Source organism: Schistocerca piceifrons, chromosome 1, assembly GCF_021461385.2.
Source record: "Schistocerca piceifrons isolate TAMUIC-IGC-003096 chromosome 1, iqSchPice1.1, whole genome shotgun sequence".
NCBI classification, from domain to species: domain Eukaryota; kingdom Metazoa; phylum Arthropoda; class Insecta; order Orthoptera; family Acrididae; genus Schistocerca; species Schistocerca piceifrons.
The window spans coordinates 863,445,317-863,460,208 of NC_060138.1; the positions used below are offsets into that span (position 1 = coordinate 863,445,317).

At 39.7% G+C, this 14,892-nt stretch overlaps 1 protein-coding gene across 2 annotated transcripts in view; it reads left to right on the plus strand.

The window, feature by feature from the left end:
* The window catches only part of LOC124716086 (ankyrin repeat domain-containing protein 13D), a 141,501-nt gene that overhangs the window by 54,137 nt on the left and 72,472 nt on the right, over nucleotides 1–14,892 (plus strand). Inside the window, exons 4-7 of one of the 2 annotated variants that reach the window (XM_047243144.1) lie at nucleotides 556–601; nucleotides 9,156–9,299; nucleotides 10,041–10,109; nucleotides 13,484–13,664. In XM_047243144.1, coding sequence (XP_047099100.1) covers nucleotides 556–601; nucleotides 9,156–9,299; nucleotides 10,041–10,109; nucleotides 13,484–13,664 — 440 coding nt within the window. The remainder of the gene's footprint in view (nucleotides 1–555; nucleotides 602–9,155; nucleotides 9,300–10,040; nucleotides 10,110–13,483; nucleotides 13,665–14,892) is intronic. The other variant, XM_047243145.1, reaches the window with a different exon arrangement.

The window sequence follows — 14,892 nt, forward strand, 5'->3', positions numbered from 1 at the left end:
AGTTAACAATATTCGTAAACTGCTGCCTCCAGATTCATGACAATTTTACAAGAGGTGGGAAAAAAGGCAAATTTTGTGACATTTCATGAAAACTGCCAATTTAACGCTATTATTCACATCATCGTTTATGCCAAATTTTGATGTGTGTATCCATGAGTAATTTACTTCTTGTAAATGGAACACATGCTGAAAAGTGCAATTATCTTTATTTGCGTGGAGCTATTCTGTAAATTTGTCAATACTTGTTCTTGTCATAGACTTCCCTGCTCCAAAGCAGATATATTGTAGTTCTACTTTTATAACCTGTCTATATCTATGTGCAGGAGATATCTCATAAACAAAACTATCTTCTCCATTTCCTTTTCCTCAGGCTGTTACATTTTCCCTTTCTTCCCATCATCACACTTCCCCTCAAAATAGGTCTTTTTATGCAAGAACTGAATTACAAAAATTGCTCTGGTCTTAATGATATCCTATGTTTTTTCCTGTTTTTCTGTAAAGTTTATTATTTATTTATTTGTATGGAACTTATTACAATTTCTTTGTTTTTTCTAGGCGCCTGACTTCTATGTTGAAATGAAATGGGAATTCACTAGCTGGGGTAAGTAAAACTCTTATTTTCCACTCTTATTTCAATGTTCTTAAAGATTGTTCCTTCACTTGGGCTACTTGACTTGGTCTTAAGTTCTTCAGCACTGTTAGTAAATCCTATCCAACATGTGGTGTTTCTGTTTTAAGGGCAGTAGGCCATGGTGTAAGGTATGTTACATTGCTTAACATTTCATCTCCTAATGTACAAGCCATTCTCAGTGGCTATGAAGGTATCTGTATAGCCTCTGAGGATGCCTGCAACATTATGGGATGGAATGTTAGGCAGTGATGTTAGGCAGTGAAACTAGCCTTCATGCATGGCATAATGCCCATAAAACACAAATCACTATGAATGTAAATACTGGCCATGAAACCTTTTTCGTACGATTCATTTGACATTGTTTGTGGGGTTGGTTTAGCTGTTCTGCAGTAAGTGGTGTACTCATGAATTAAAGCCAGTACTTTTGTTGCACTTAAAAACCAATTATTTCGTTCTTCCTTCAAACTTACACTTAATTTGTGTTTATCATATGTATTTGCATGCTCCTTAAGTGGTTTAGTTAGTAATTGCTTGTTGTTGGTTAAATTGAATCTTTATTTTAAGAAATTATTTGAACCTCTGAGAAGCTGACCTGTGTTTTACAGAACATACTCAGTAGTTGCTTAGAGAGACAAGAGATACAAATTGAATCTCTGTGCTGGTTAAAAAAAATTGTAGTAACACTGGCCAGTTTGAAGTTAGTTTTTTTGTTGATGGTAATTTCCTGCTTAAGTGAGTGGTGGAGAGTAGGTGTGACTGATGGGGATAGGAACCACAGCAGACTGTGGTTACAATGGTAATCATCTTCTATGGAACAGTGTCATCACAGTTTTCACATTAAAGGCCCCTGGTTTTAAAAGCTCAAAATTGTTTATTTGACTTTAGTCTAATTTTGAAGAGTGTTTTGATTGGTTTTCAGAGAAAGGGCAATGAGCGATGAAGATATCAGACATTGCACTGAGTTGTGTAGAAACCAGCATACCACCTGAAAAGTTTTGATAGAATATTAACAGATATATCAGGATCTACATCTACATCTACATACATAATCCGCAATCCACCATATGGTGCGTGGTGGAGGGCACCTCGTACGACAACTGGTATCTTGTCTCCCTGTTCCACTCCCAAACAGAATGAGGGAAAAATGACTGCCTATATGCCTCTGTACGAGCCCTAATCTCTCTTATTTTATCTTTGTGGTCTTTCCGCGGAATGTAAGTTGGTGCCAGTAAAATTGTACTGCAGTCAGCCTCAAATGCTGGTTCTCTAAATTTCCTCAGTAGCGATTCACGAAAAGAACACCTCCTTTCCTCTAGAGACTCCCACCCGCGTTCCTGAAGCATTTCTGTAACACTCGTGTGATGATCAAACCTACCAATAACAAACCTAGCAGCCCGCCTCTGAATTGCTTCTATGTCCTCCCTCTGTCCGACCTGATAGGGATCCCAAATGCTCGAGCAGTCCTCAAGAATAGGTCGTATTAGTGTTTTATAAGCGGTCTCCTTTACAGATGTACCACATCTTCCCAAAATTCTACCAATGAACTGAAGACGACTATCCGCCTTCCCCACAACTGCCATTGCGTGCTTGTCCCACTTCATATCTCTCTGCAATGTTACTCCCAAATATTTAATTGACATGACTGTGTCAAGTGCTACACTACTAATGGAGTATTCAAACATTACAGGATTCTTTTTCCTATTCATCTGCATTAATTTACATTTATCTATATTTAGAGTTAGCTGCCATTCTTTACACCAATCACAAATCCTGTCCAAGTCATCTTGTATCCTCCTACAGTCACTCAACGATGACACCTTCCCGTACACCACAGCATCATCAGCAAACAGCCACACATTGCTATCCACCCTATCCAAAAGATCATTTATGTAGATAGAAAACAACAGCGGACCTACCACACTTCCCTGGGGCACTCCGGATGATACCATCACCTCCGATGAACACTCACCATCAAGGACAACGTACTGGGTTCTATTACTTAAGAAGTCTTCGAGCCACTCACATACTTGGGAACCAATCCCATATGCTCGTACCTTAGTTAGGAGTCTGTAGTGGGGCACCGAGTCAAACGCTTTCTGGAAGTCAAGGAATATGGCATCCATCTGATACCCTTCATCCATGGCTCGTAAGATATCATGTGAAAAAATGGCAAGTAACGTTTCGCAGGAGCGATGCTTTCTAAAGCCGTGCTGATGCATGGACAGCAACTTCTCTGTCTCAAGGAAATTCATTATATTCGAACTGAGAATATGTTCGAGAATCCTGCAATAAACCGATGGTAAGGATATTGGTCTGTAATTTTGAGGATCCGTCCTTCTACCCTTCTTATATACAGGCGTTACCTGTGCTTTTTTCCAGTCGCTCGGGACTTTACGTTGGGCAAGAGATTCGCGATAAATGCAAGCTAAGTAAGGAGCCAATGCAGTAGAGTACTCTCTGTAAAACTGAATTGAAATCCCATCAGGACCTGGCGATTCATTTATTTTCAACCCATTCAGCTGCTTCACAGCCCCAGGGATGTCTATCACTATGTCCTCCATACGGGAATCTGTACGAGACTCAAACGGCGGTATGTTTGTACGATCCTCCTGTGTGAAAGATTTCTCAAATGCTCAATTTAAAATTTCAGCTTTCGTTTTGCTGTCTTCCGTTGCCAGGCCAGACTGATCAGTGAGTGAGTGGATGGAAGCCTTCGACCCGCTTACTGATTTTATGTACGGCCAGAATTTCCTTGGGTTTTCAGCAAGATCTTTTGCTAAGGTATGACGGTGGTAGTGGTTGAATGCTTCGTGCATCGCTCATTTTACAGCAGCACGAATCTCTACTAACTTTTGCCTGTCTCCATTCTCCCGATCTTTCTTGTACCGCGAGTGCAACTGCTTTTGCTTCCCGAGCATTCCCCGAATTGCGCTGTTAAACCACCGTGGGTCTTTTCCACCCGTAACCCACTTTTTCGGCACATACTTGTCCAATGCGTGATTTACAATGTGTTTAAAATTTGCCCATAATTCTTCCACTTCCATCGTACCAGAAGTAAATGAAGTCAATTCATTTACTAAGAGGGATGCTAACAACTGCTTATCTGCTCTTTCTAGTAAGAATACTCTCCTAGCGTTCTTGACCGACTTTTTAACTTTCGTAACCATAGTCGTAATGACAACATCATGATCACTAATCCCTGTCTCAACACTGACACCGTTGATGAGGTCTGGTCTGTTTGTGGCTACCAGATCTAAAATATTTCCATTACACGTTGGCTGTCGATTTAGCTGCTCAAGACAGTTTTCGGATAATGTGTTCAAAAGTAATTCACATGCCGGCTTGTCTGTACCACCTGTAATGAATCCATAGACATCCCAGTCTATACTAGGTAGGTTGAAGTCGCCTCCGAATGACATATACCTGATTCCTCAGTGGACACATATTGCCCAATGCGGTTTCCGAAAGCATCGTTCTGCAGTTGACCATCTTTTTGCTCTCTCCACTTAAATCATAACAATTTTCTCAGAAAACTCCAAATGGTAGCAATAGTTTTTGACCTGGAGAGGGCATACGATACCTGTTCAAGGACAGGCATCCTCCGCACACTGTTCTCTTGGGGCTTTTGATGTCGACTACCCCTTTTTATTCGTGAATTTATGACAGAGTACACATTTAAGGTGTGGGTGAACACTACTCTCTCCCGTACTTTCTCCCAAGAAAATGGGGTGCCCCAGGGCTCCGTGCTTAGTGTTGTACTGTTTGCCATCACCATAAATCCAATTATGGATTGTCTCCTTCCCAGCTTCTCGGGCTCCCTTTTTGTCTAACATTTTGCAGTCTGTTACTGCTCTCAGCGGACCAGCCTTCTTGAACAACATCTTTAAAAATGTCTCAATCACCTCCACTCATGGAGAATCGAAACCGGCTTCCGCTTTTCTGCCAGTAAGACCGTCTGTGTAAGTTTTTGGCATTGTACAGAGTTTCCTCTGCCTTCCCTACATCAAGGCGCTGTCGACCTTCCATTTGCGGATGTCGCTAAATTCTTGGGCCTTGTGTATCACAGTAAACTGTGCTGGTCTTCCCACATTTCATATCTTTTGGCTTGCTGTCTGCGACCCCTAAACGCCCTCTGTGTTCTGAGTGGTACCTCCTGGGGAGTGGACTGACTGGTCCTCCTCCTGCCTATATCGTGCCTTAGTGTGCTCAAAATTGGACTATGGAAGCATAGTTTACTCCTCTTCACGACCGTCTATTCTTCGGCATTTCGACTAGCCCCATCAACAGCCTTTACGCTGAGACTGCTGAGCCTATGCTGTCCAATCAGCAAGCTGTCCTACTGAGTTGTTACGCTAGTCGTCTGTCTTCCCTGCCTACTCATCCGACCCACACCCTTTTTTTCGATGCCTCCTTGGATTTAGGGTATGCAGGCCGCCTTTCCTCTCTACAGTCACCAGGAGTCCACTTCCGCCAACTGCTATGTTCTCTTTCGTTCCACTTTCGTAAAACTTTGTGGACAAATGGGGGTACGGTGCCACCTAGGCTCTGTCGCCGGACCAGCCTGCTCTGTGACCTTTGTCAGCTTCCCAACGGTAGTTAACCCCCTCCCCCCCCCCCCCCCCAATAGTTTATATTCGGTCATTTGCTGCTCTATGCGCACAAATGGAGGATGCCACATTTATTTGCACTGATGGGCTCAAAAACCACATTTGGTGTTGGGAGTGCCTATATTGTTGGCAACACCCCTAATAGATTTTGGCTTCCCGACCAGTGTTCAGTTTTTACTGCGGAGCTTTAAGCTGTTCTCCAGGCTACCTAATACATCCTTCGCCATAAGCAGCTACAGTATATTATATGCTCGGATTTGCTCAGCTCTCTCCTCAACCTCCAAGCTCTTTATCCCGTCCACCCTCTGGTCCACCGTATTCAGGACTTGCTCCACTTGGGAGGCATCTGTGGCATTCCTCTGGATCCCAGGGCATGTTGGAATCCGTGGAAACGAGGCAGCCGATATAGCGGCCAAGGCTGCAGTCTCTCTTCCTCGGCCCACTGTTCGCATGGTTCCCATAGCCAACGTACATAGCGTTTTATGTCGCCATATTGCTCTTTTATGGCATACACAGTGGTCTACGCTACCCGATAATAAATTACGGGATGTAAAACCTCTTCCCTGTGCTTTGACCTCTTCCTCCCAGCCTTGTCGTTGGGAGGAGGTAATTTTAGCTAAACTTCGGATAGAGCACTGTCTTTTTAGCCATCGACATTTTTTTAAGTGGCGATCCTCCCCCGCTCTGTCCCCACTGCTCTCAACTGTGGGTGGTGTAAAGCTTTTTGAGTAGAGTGTGAGGGATTGTAAATAAGTGTTCTTGTCAGAGCCGTAGCAAAGTGGTCTAGTGCAACACTTGCCAATTCACTGAGTTGAGTTCCATTCTTGCTTCTCGCTGCTTTCTTCTTCTTCTTCGTCTTTTAATGAGATATGTTTTTGCTGATTCGGATTTTGACTATTTTCCAACATATAATGGTGGTCTCTTTAGTTGTGAACGGCATCTCAACACATGCCTGTGGTGATTTTTTAATAAAAAGTATTGTATTTTTGGAAAACAGAAATGCTAGAAGAATTATCACAAGTAAAGTGTATCATGAAAATATCAAAACTGCAACTTTAGATGAAGATTTAAAAAAAAAATTTCACCAACACTTTTCATTACACTTTTTCAGTTAAAAAGGCATGATCACCAAAAGTCCTGTTTGGAGGTCCTGTAGCAATAGCTATGAGTCAAACAATTGCAGAGCAGGTTATTGAAATTATTCATATTAATTTCAAACAATGGAAAGTCCATGTTAGAACATCAACAATTACGTGAAGGATAAATTGCTACTGACCATGAAGATGACGCATGAGTTGCAGATAGACACAATGAAAATACTGTTACCCATTTTGATTTTGGCCAAAGTCTAAATCAGAAGGTGGGAAAACACACACACACACACACACACACACACACACACACACACACACATATTCTCCCAAGGAAGCACACCTCACACACACGACAGTTATATCTCTGGCTGTTTAGGCTAGACATAAACTGAAACATGTAAAACGGGAGCAACAATCCATAGTGGAGTGCAGAAGGGGGAGGGGGATAGCAGGATATGGGTGAGGGAAGAGGAAACAGTGCTGCCTGGCAGAGCATGCAGGGTTTAGAGGTGGCAGATGGGGATACTGGTGCAGTGTGGGAGGCTGTTGGGGAGGGTGGGAAGGGAAAAAAGGGAGCAGAAAGGAGAGAAGCAGAGAAGGGGAAAGGATTGATGGCTGCATTGATGGAGAACAGTGTGCACTGAGAGTGAGGGAATGTGAGTTGGGAGGAGGTGATGGCACAGAAGGGAGATGTGGAACTAGGTTAGGGGTGTGGAGACAGTAAGTTACCATAGGTTGAGGCAGAGATAATTTTGGGAGTGGAGAATGTGTTGTGTAAGGATAACTTCCATCTGTTCCATTAAGAAAAGCTGGTGGTGAAGGGGAGAATCCAGAAAGTCTGGGTTGTGAAACAGCCATTAAAATAAAGCATGCTATGTCCAGCTACATATTGTGCAACAGGATGGTCCAATTTGCTCTTGGCTACAGTTTAGCAATGGCCATTTGTCATGGTGGATAGCAAGTTAGTAGTCTACCAGTAGGAAAATCTGAGCAGTGATTCAAGCAGAGCTGGTATGTGACATGGCTGCTTTCACAGGTGGCCCAGACATGGGGTAGGCTAAGCCTGTGACAGGACTGGAATAGGAAGTGTTGGGTGGATGGATTGTGCAGGCCTTGCACCTGGGGCTTCCACAGGGATATGATTATTGTGGGAAGGGGTTGGGCGTGGAAGTGGTATAAAGATGTGCTGGGATGTTGTGGAGATTGGTTGGATGATGGAACACTACTTCCAGAGGGGTATGAAGGATCTTGGGTAGGCTGTCCCTAATTTCAGGGCATCTTGATAGCTAATCAAAGCCCTGGGGAAGAATGTGGTTCAGTTGCTACAGTCCAGAGTGGTATTGGGTGATTTTTTTGGGGGGGGTGGGGGGGGGGGGTTGCACTCATTTTGTAGATGGTTCTTGGGAGTGGTAGGAGGATTTGGGGTGTGTGAGGATATGGCACAGGGAATGTTCCATGGGGATAGTGACGGTGGAGCCATCAGAGAGGATGTGGTCATTGTCCAGGAAAATTCTCGGAAACAACATTAAAATAATAACAAATTCCTTCTATTTTGGAGTGGCCAAGCATATTTGACATTTTATGATGAGATATTCATTAATTTGGAAGTCGAAGAAATTTACTACAGCGATCATTTCACCCAATGTACTCCTTTTGTTCAACCTTGTGATGTATATTTCTGTTGTAAAGTCAGAAGTCTGATTAAAAGACTACAAAGTGCTCCCGAATTGCTACAAAAAGTGAGAATTATCATCAGGAGAAGATGCAGTTAAAATACATTGAGTTGTGTAGCATCAGTTCTGTGGTCATCTTTTCACCTCATTGATTCAGTATGCTTGGTATGCATCAAAATTGACAGAGAAAATACCTTCATTTAAAAACTTGCATGAAGTTTGCTTTCCACCTAAATACTTTGGAATAAACATTGTAACTAAAAGAAATAGTTTCATAAAATGTGCATGGTGTGAACACTATGTATGTTTCAAATGTTTTTCTTCAATCTTTATCACCATAAAAATATTATGTAACTTTTAATAATAAATAAAAAGCAGATAATTAACTGCTACAATTTTCACAATGTTTACTTTCATTTAAAACTTTGCCCAGTTATGTAAATTGACTTTTTAAATATATTAATTAATTAAGTATTGTAACGAAATTGAATATACTAATTTTACATATATAAACTGAGTGCTCTAAATACATTTAAATTTTTTAAGTTACAGACTAACAGTGCAAGAATTAATATAAAATAGGGGGGGGGGGGAGGAGGAAGCAACCACAATTGAACACAAGCCTGTGAATTGACATTCGATGCTCTTGACCATTGTTGCACCACAGCACTAACAGAAACATTGTTGCTTAAAATCCCTTACATTGTACTTGAATATCTTCAGAGAGCGTTTTCTCTTTTCCTGTGACCCACTGAAGTGAGATACTCTTTTGGAAGGGTTGTCTGCCTGGTTCTATCCACAGTTTGAACCAAATTGGTGAGATCTGCCCCAAGCCCTCCCCTTGTTAGTAAAACATTTTTATGATATTTCTGTGTGTGTATGTGAAGGATAACAAACTGAAACCTTGCCTAAATAACCCCTACGTGTATTCCACAAATACTGTACTTCACTGAGTAGCTGCTTCCTTTGTGTAGTGCACCCCCTGACCTATGAAGCAGCTTTTGTAGTATATATTAATGGAGATACAAGTGGCACTGTGTTCACCAGTTATATTACTCAGCACCGACTATCAACACAAGTATTGGTTTTGTTTAAAATTAGTTCATTTCAATGAGTACTTGAATAAAAAAGTTTTTTTTTTTTTTTGCAGTACCACTGGTATCTCGGATGTGCCCAAGTGATACCTATAAAGTGTATAAACAAGGCTCAAATGTACGGATTGATACTACTCTTCTTGGATTTGACCAGACTAACTGGCAGAGAGGAAATAGGAGCTATATATTTAAAGGACAAAGTAAGTTGTCCACATTTGACTTATGACAATAGTTTATGCATTTTGTAGCTTTGTTAAATGTAGTAATTGTGTAATAAATTTGTTGTTGAACTTGTTAATTTTACTGCATTATATAATAATGTTTTGGTTTCAATAAAACTTAGTTTTTCTGCTTAGAAGACTAAATGTCACTTCTTTTTTTTAATTTGTTTAGAACCAGCTACACATCGTGCTCTTATGTTTCATTAATACTTGCTACATCATTACTGGCTGAAGTTAAAAGAAAAAAGTACAGTGTTGTGAATGAGCAGGTTATCAAGGAGTTGGATTTTTATTCCACTCTCTGTCTCCATACAACTTTATTTCTTACAGCTCTGTTATCTGTAAAAGAATTTGTAGATATTTCCACAAGCTTCTGATTATGTTATCATCATTGACAAGAATCCAGCTAAATAGGAGTTTACTGAAAATATTTCACGTCTGCAAACTAATCCCATTTTACATGTGATCTCATTCGTTTTGTTCTGTAAAAGGGAAAGCAGGGAGAAAATGTCCAATAAGTAGTGACTTATCTTTGTTATGGTAATGCAATGAATAGAAATATAACACTTTTCACACATCATGTTTTTCTTCTACTTGGACTTCCTGATCAGTTATTTCAGTTGCTGAAAAAAGGGAAGTATAAAATGAATAGCTAAATTGTTGACATGTATTTGGATGCTGGATAGACTTACTGTATGTGTTATTTCTTAATTTCAACAGACATAGCAACTCCCACAGTGATCCGCTGTGATAGAAGCTATATTTTCAAACTGCAGACAGCTGAAACAGGTGATGAGAATTTCGGCCAAATACATTTTTCTTTTATTTTTGCATTGAGTTGCTTCTTGTACTCTTTGTAGCACTCTAGCTGTAAAGCACTTTCCTGCAGAAGTTGTTGAAATGTCTTAGAAAGTAAATTTAATTCAGTTTGGTTCTCTGGCACTGGAAGTTTAATTTCAAGTATTAATCCCTGTAGATTGTATGGAATTTCAAGATGTGATCAAAGTTTTGGTTCATTACAGGTATTACCAAAGTAGCCTCATCAAACGTAAATGTTTGCTTGATTTTCCTTGCATTTCTCATTTGTGCTTCTTTGGTGGTTTGATGGGCATGTTTCAATGAAGTACATGTGATATTCGTTTGTTCTTTTAACTGTGAAATGGTTTGTAATGCAGACTGAAGTATCACCAGTCTCTGCATACAAGAAACAAATTGTAAGAAGAATTTTTAAAAATTACATTTAACACATCAGAAGTTTAGGTCTGTTCATGTATTGGGTTTCTGTAATCACTGTTGAAAAGTGTTGTATTTTGTGTGTTCTTTGCAGGTAATTAATTGGTTCTGATTCTGTCCAAGTTGACCATTGTTTTGGATATGGCTTTTCTTCCATTTCTTATTGAGTATAATTTTTACACAAAATCTTTGTTGGTCATTTACTCGGTCATTGCCCAGGGTTTCAAGTAGTTTTTAAATCTAAAAGACAAAATACATTTTGAAGTGCATGAAACTGCAGGTTTGCACAGGTGTTTAAGTTGTTTTATACAGTAAAGATAATTCGATGAAATGTTCAGGAACTAAAAGCCATGAAAGAAAGTAAATGTTGACACATGATGTAAATAGATATTGCTTATGATTTTTGAGAGTTTCAGCATATTAAATCTGTGTTGATGAATTTATTTTCATTTGTATCTTCAAAAACTGGAAATTACGGGAGCAAAGATTTCATAAGTATTTTCTTTAGATTTTATTTGTCCTCAAACTTACATATAACTGTTTTCATATACTAAATGCAGTTTGCTGAACTGTATCTATTGTGGGATTGAAAAAGAGGAAGGGGATGCAGTACACATTGGTTCTAGTGACATTAATTCTACAGGTACATCATGACTGGCTGAAATTAGCATTATAACTCTATAAATTTGGCTCTCTGAGCAACATCAATTCAGTCTGCTTTCAGTTCAGCCTTCTCTATTCTAGTTATTGATGAGGAGACCGGAGATCCTGTACATGGTGTCAGATTGTGCGTGTGCGTGTGTGTGTGTGTGTGTGTGTGTGTGTGTGTGTGTGTGTGTGTGTGTGTGTTCAGTTGTTCCCAGAGTGGTCTTCTTCTCAAGCATAGAATTAGTGAATTTTTCAAAGATATAACTCTACTACAAACAAGTGTAGGTAGTGGAATTCATTAGGAAGTAGTAGTATTTTCAGTTCCTTTAGTGGAGGTCCAATAATATCTCAGCCTTCATCAAATTTCCTTGTTTACCTTTTGTTTTCATATTAGTATAATGTTTACAATTTAACATTATCACTGTTGCATAGAGTAAAAATGTTGCATTAATGTAATTTATAGGCTGCCCCTTTTATGAAGAGTGGTTGTATTCGTATATTTGCAGAATGTTGCATCATTGAAATGTATGATAAACTTCTCTTCATTGTGTTGTATTAGCTTTCCTATGATTCAGTGCAGAAATTGTTGATATCTACAATAATCAATTTTTGCTTGTATAACTGCTTGTATCAAATTATTAAAGTTACGTTTGTGTGTGTGTGTGTGTGTGTGTGTGTGTGTGTGTGTGTAGACTAATACCCCAAATTGAAGAAAATCCATGTTACTCTAAGGCTCATATGCAAGGATCAGTCGGTGCCCAGTGAACCACTGGCATGAATGTAATTTGAGACACTTTTAGGGAGAAAGGGATTGAACTCTCCAACATTATTATCAAAATATATAATAGTGATGTGATGTGGTCCTTTGTAAGGTTTAATTGCTCTTAAAATCTCATTCTACATATCTAGACATGTTTGGTTTGGTTTTTAGTTGGCTTAAGCCTTTGTAAGAAGGAAGATGTATGCTCTGACATCTTGGTTAATGGGAATATGTTCAGATGATTTTCCCCTCCCTCATAATAAAATAATAGTTTTCCCTTTCATGTTTTTCCTTATATTCTATCCACACAATTATAAATAGTGTTCCACATTTTGATAAGGTCCTTTTTACACCCTAGAACTAATATTTCTGCCACTCACTGTTAGATAATAGGATATATTTTGACATTTGTTATGGGCATAAATTAAGGCATGTACAGTAATAAATGATTTTTTAAAAATCGTTGCACCATGGAATTACTAAGCAAAATGATGATGTGTATGGACAAATAGTTCTGAGATGGACTTTTTCTGTTTGACTGGTTAGGTCAGCAATTAGGTGCTTCTTATGTACAGCACTAAAGAAGTACTATGCTGCTAGACAATGAGTTGAGTGTGCATACCTTGTAAAATTTACTTCGATGATTTGTTCTGAATATTGAAAGTAGCATAGTTTTTGGTGCTACAATGCTTCAACTGTGTGTTAAATACATGTGATATTGGATTGCACATATTTCATAGTGGTAGGAGCAAGTTTATGTTTGAGAGTTTACACTGACTTTACAGTGCTGCAAAACTGATATTTGTGCCCCTTGATTCTAATCCGCAAGTAAGCAAATGCAAAACAATAGGATATAAAGTTCAATTGATTTAGTCCATCGTCAAGTTAAACCTGATGAAAAAAATTTTGCAATGATATATTTGTTTTGTGAGATACTTTTGCGTATGCTACCGCTAATTACATAAATCCATCATTTGTCTCTAATACATTAAGTTTCTTGATGAAATGTTAAGTGTTTTTTCTGTGCTATGTACAGTGTAATTACTTGCAGTGCTGCGAAAAAGGATATGCAAAAATATGCGGTATTTATAAAGTAGGTCTTCGATTATCCTCAACCCTTCCAGATTCAACTACAGATTTCCTTTTTGCTATGATGATATGAAGTGTTCCTTGAATCATACATAAATTTAGTATCTAATTTATTCCCAGGTATTCAGAATCTTGATTCCTTGTTAGGCATTAAGAGGAGGAGAAAGACAAATTACTATTGATCGTGGAAGAGTAGTTATAACATGTTGGACTTAAATAACTCTATCAGTATTGGAGTTTACATTACCTTTATTTACAACATTTCACACACACACACACACACACACACACTCTTCTGTATTCCATCTCCTTCACTCTTTTTCATCTCCTCCTCCTCCTATGGTTCCTGAAAAATAGATGTCAAACTTCATAGCTTCTTGTGCACTAGTGCAAACAAAGTGATCACAGGCTCTGTCTTTGAATATTTTATCAGGTGATTCTGCTGTTATGATGGAAGTGGATCATGAGACAAAACAAGTCTATGTTGAGCAGATGCGTATGATATCTCCAGAAGAACTTCAGTTCCTACAACCGTCAGAAGAAGCAATTTCGTCACGTCTTACAACACCTATTGTTACAACTTATATAGATACGGATAAAATTAGTTTTGAAAGGTAGGTGATAGTAATGCACACTATCAGATAATAACTTTTATTATCAGTAAATGTTAATACAAGATCAACAGATAGAATAGATATTGCAGGAAATGCCAGTAAAAGAACATCAAATGTTTCAAACTGCCGCCTCATCTGGCTGCTCGAGTCCCGAGGTCACCTAAGCCGCTCCCAGTGCGGATTCAGGTGTTACCATTCCACTCTTGACAACTTAATTCACTGGAGATGGCGATACAGGAGTCCTTCTTATTCACTGGAGATGGTGATACAGGAGTCCTTCTTATGCTGAAACCATTTAGTTTGTGTGTATTTTGACCTTGAAAAGGCGTATGACACTACTTGGAGGTACAACGTCCTTTGCCAACTTCAAGAATGGGAACTACGTGGACGCCTACTGCTTCTGATCCAATCCTTTCTCGAGGACCGGAGTTTTCGTTATCACATTGGCGATGCCATGTCTGATTGCTTTGTTCAGGAGAATGGTGTGCCCCAGGGCAGTGTCCTCAGTGTACAATTGTTTGCCATCGCTATCAATGGCATTTCCTCTGCAGTCATAAACCCTGTCAGATGCTGCTTGTTTGTGAATGACTTTGCAATCTTTACTCTTCCTCTGATCTTATGGCGATGATGAGGCAGCTACAGCTGACCATTAGGAGGCTGGAAACTTGGGCCCAGACAACTGGTTTTCAGTTTTCACCTGAGAAGACTATGTGTGTCAATTTTAATCATGCTCGTTGGAGTTTTAACCAACCAGAGCTTACAATGGGAGACCGTATTTTACATTTTCAAGACACTGTGCGCTTTTTGGGTTTATTATTTGACTCGAAATTAACATGGCTCACACACCTGAAAGACCTACGAACAAAGGGCTTCCAGTTGTTGAACATAAGGCAGAAAAACATGGGGAGCTTATAGATTCCGGCTCTTGCAGTTTTATAGGGCATTTGTTCAATCACACCTAGACTATGGCAGCATGGTCTATGGATCGGCCTGACCTCCTACATCAGGATGTTAGATGCTGTCCACCATGAGGGCATTTGGATATCGACTGGAGCCTTTCGGACCAGCCCAGTTCAGAGTCTGTGTCAAAGGCTGGTGAACCACCCCCTGGATTCGGCAACATATCCTTTTGGCTTAACAGGCACTGAAAATCTCAGCGTCACATCAGTCATTGGCATTAGTTCAGTGGTCCAACCCACCTTCAAATGTCTGTTCAGGAATCGGCCCC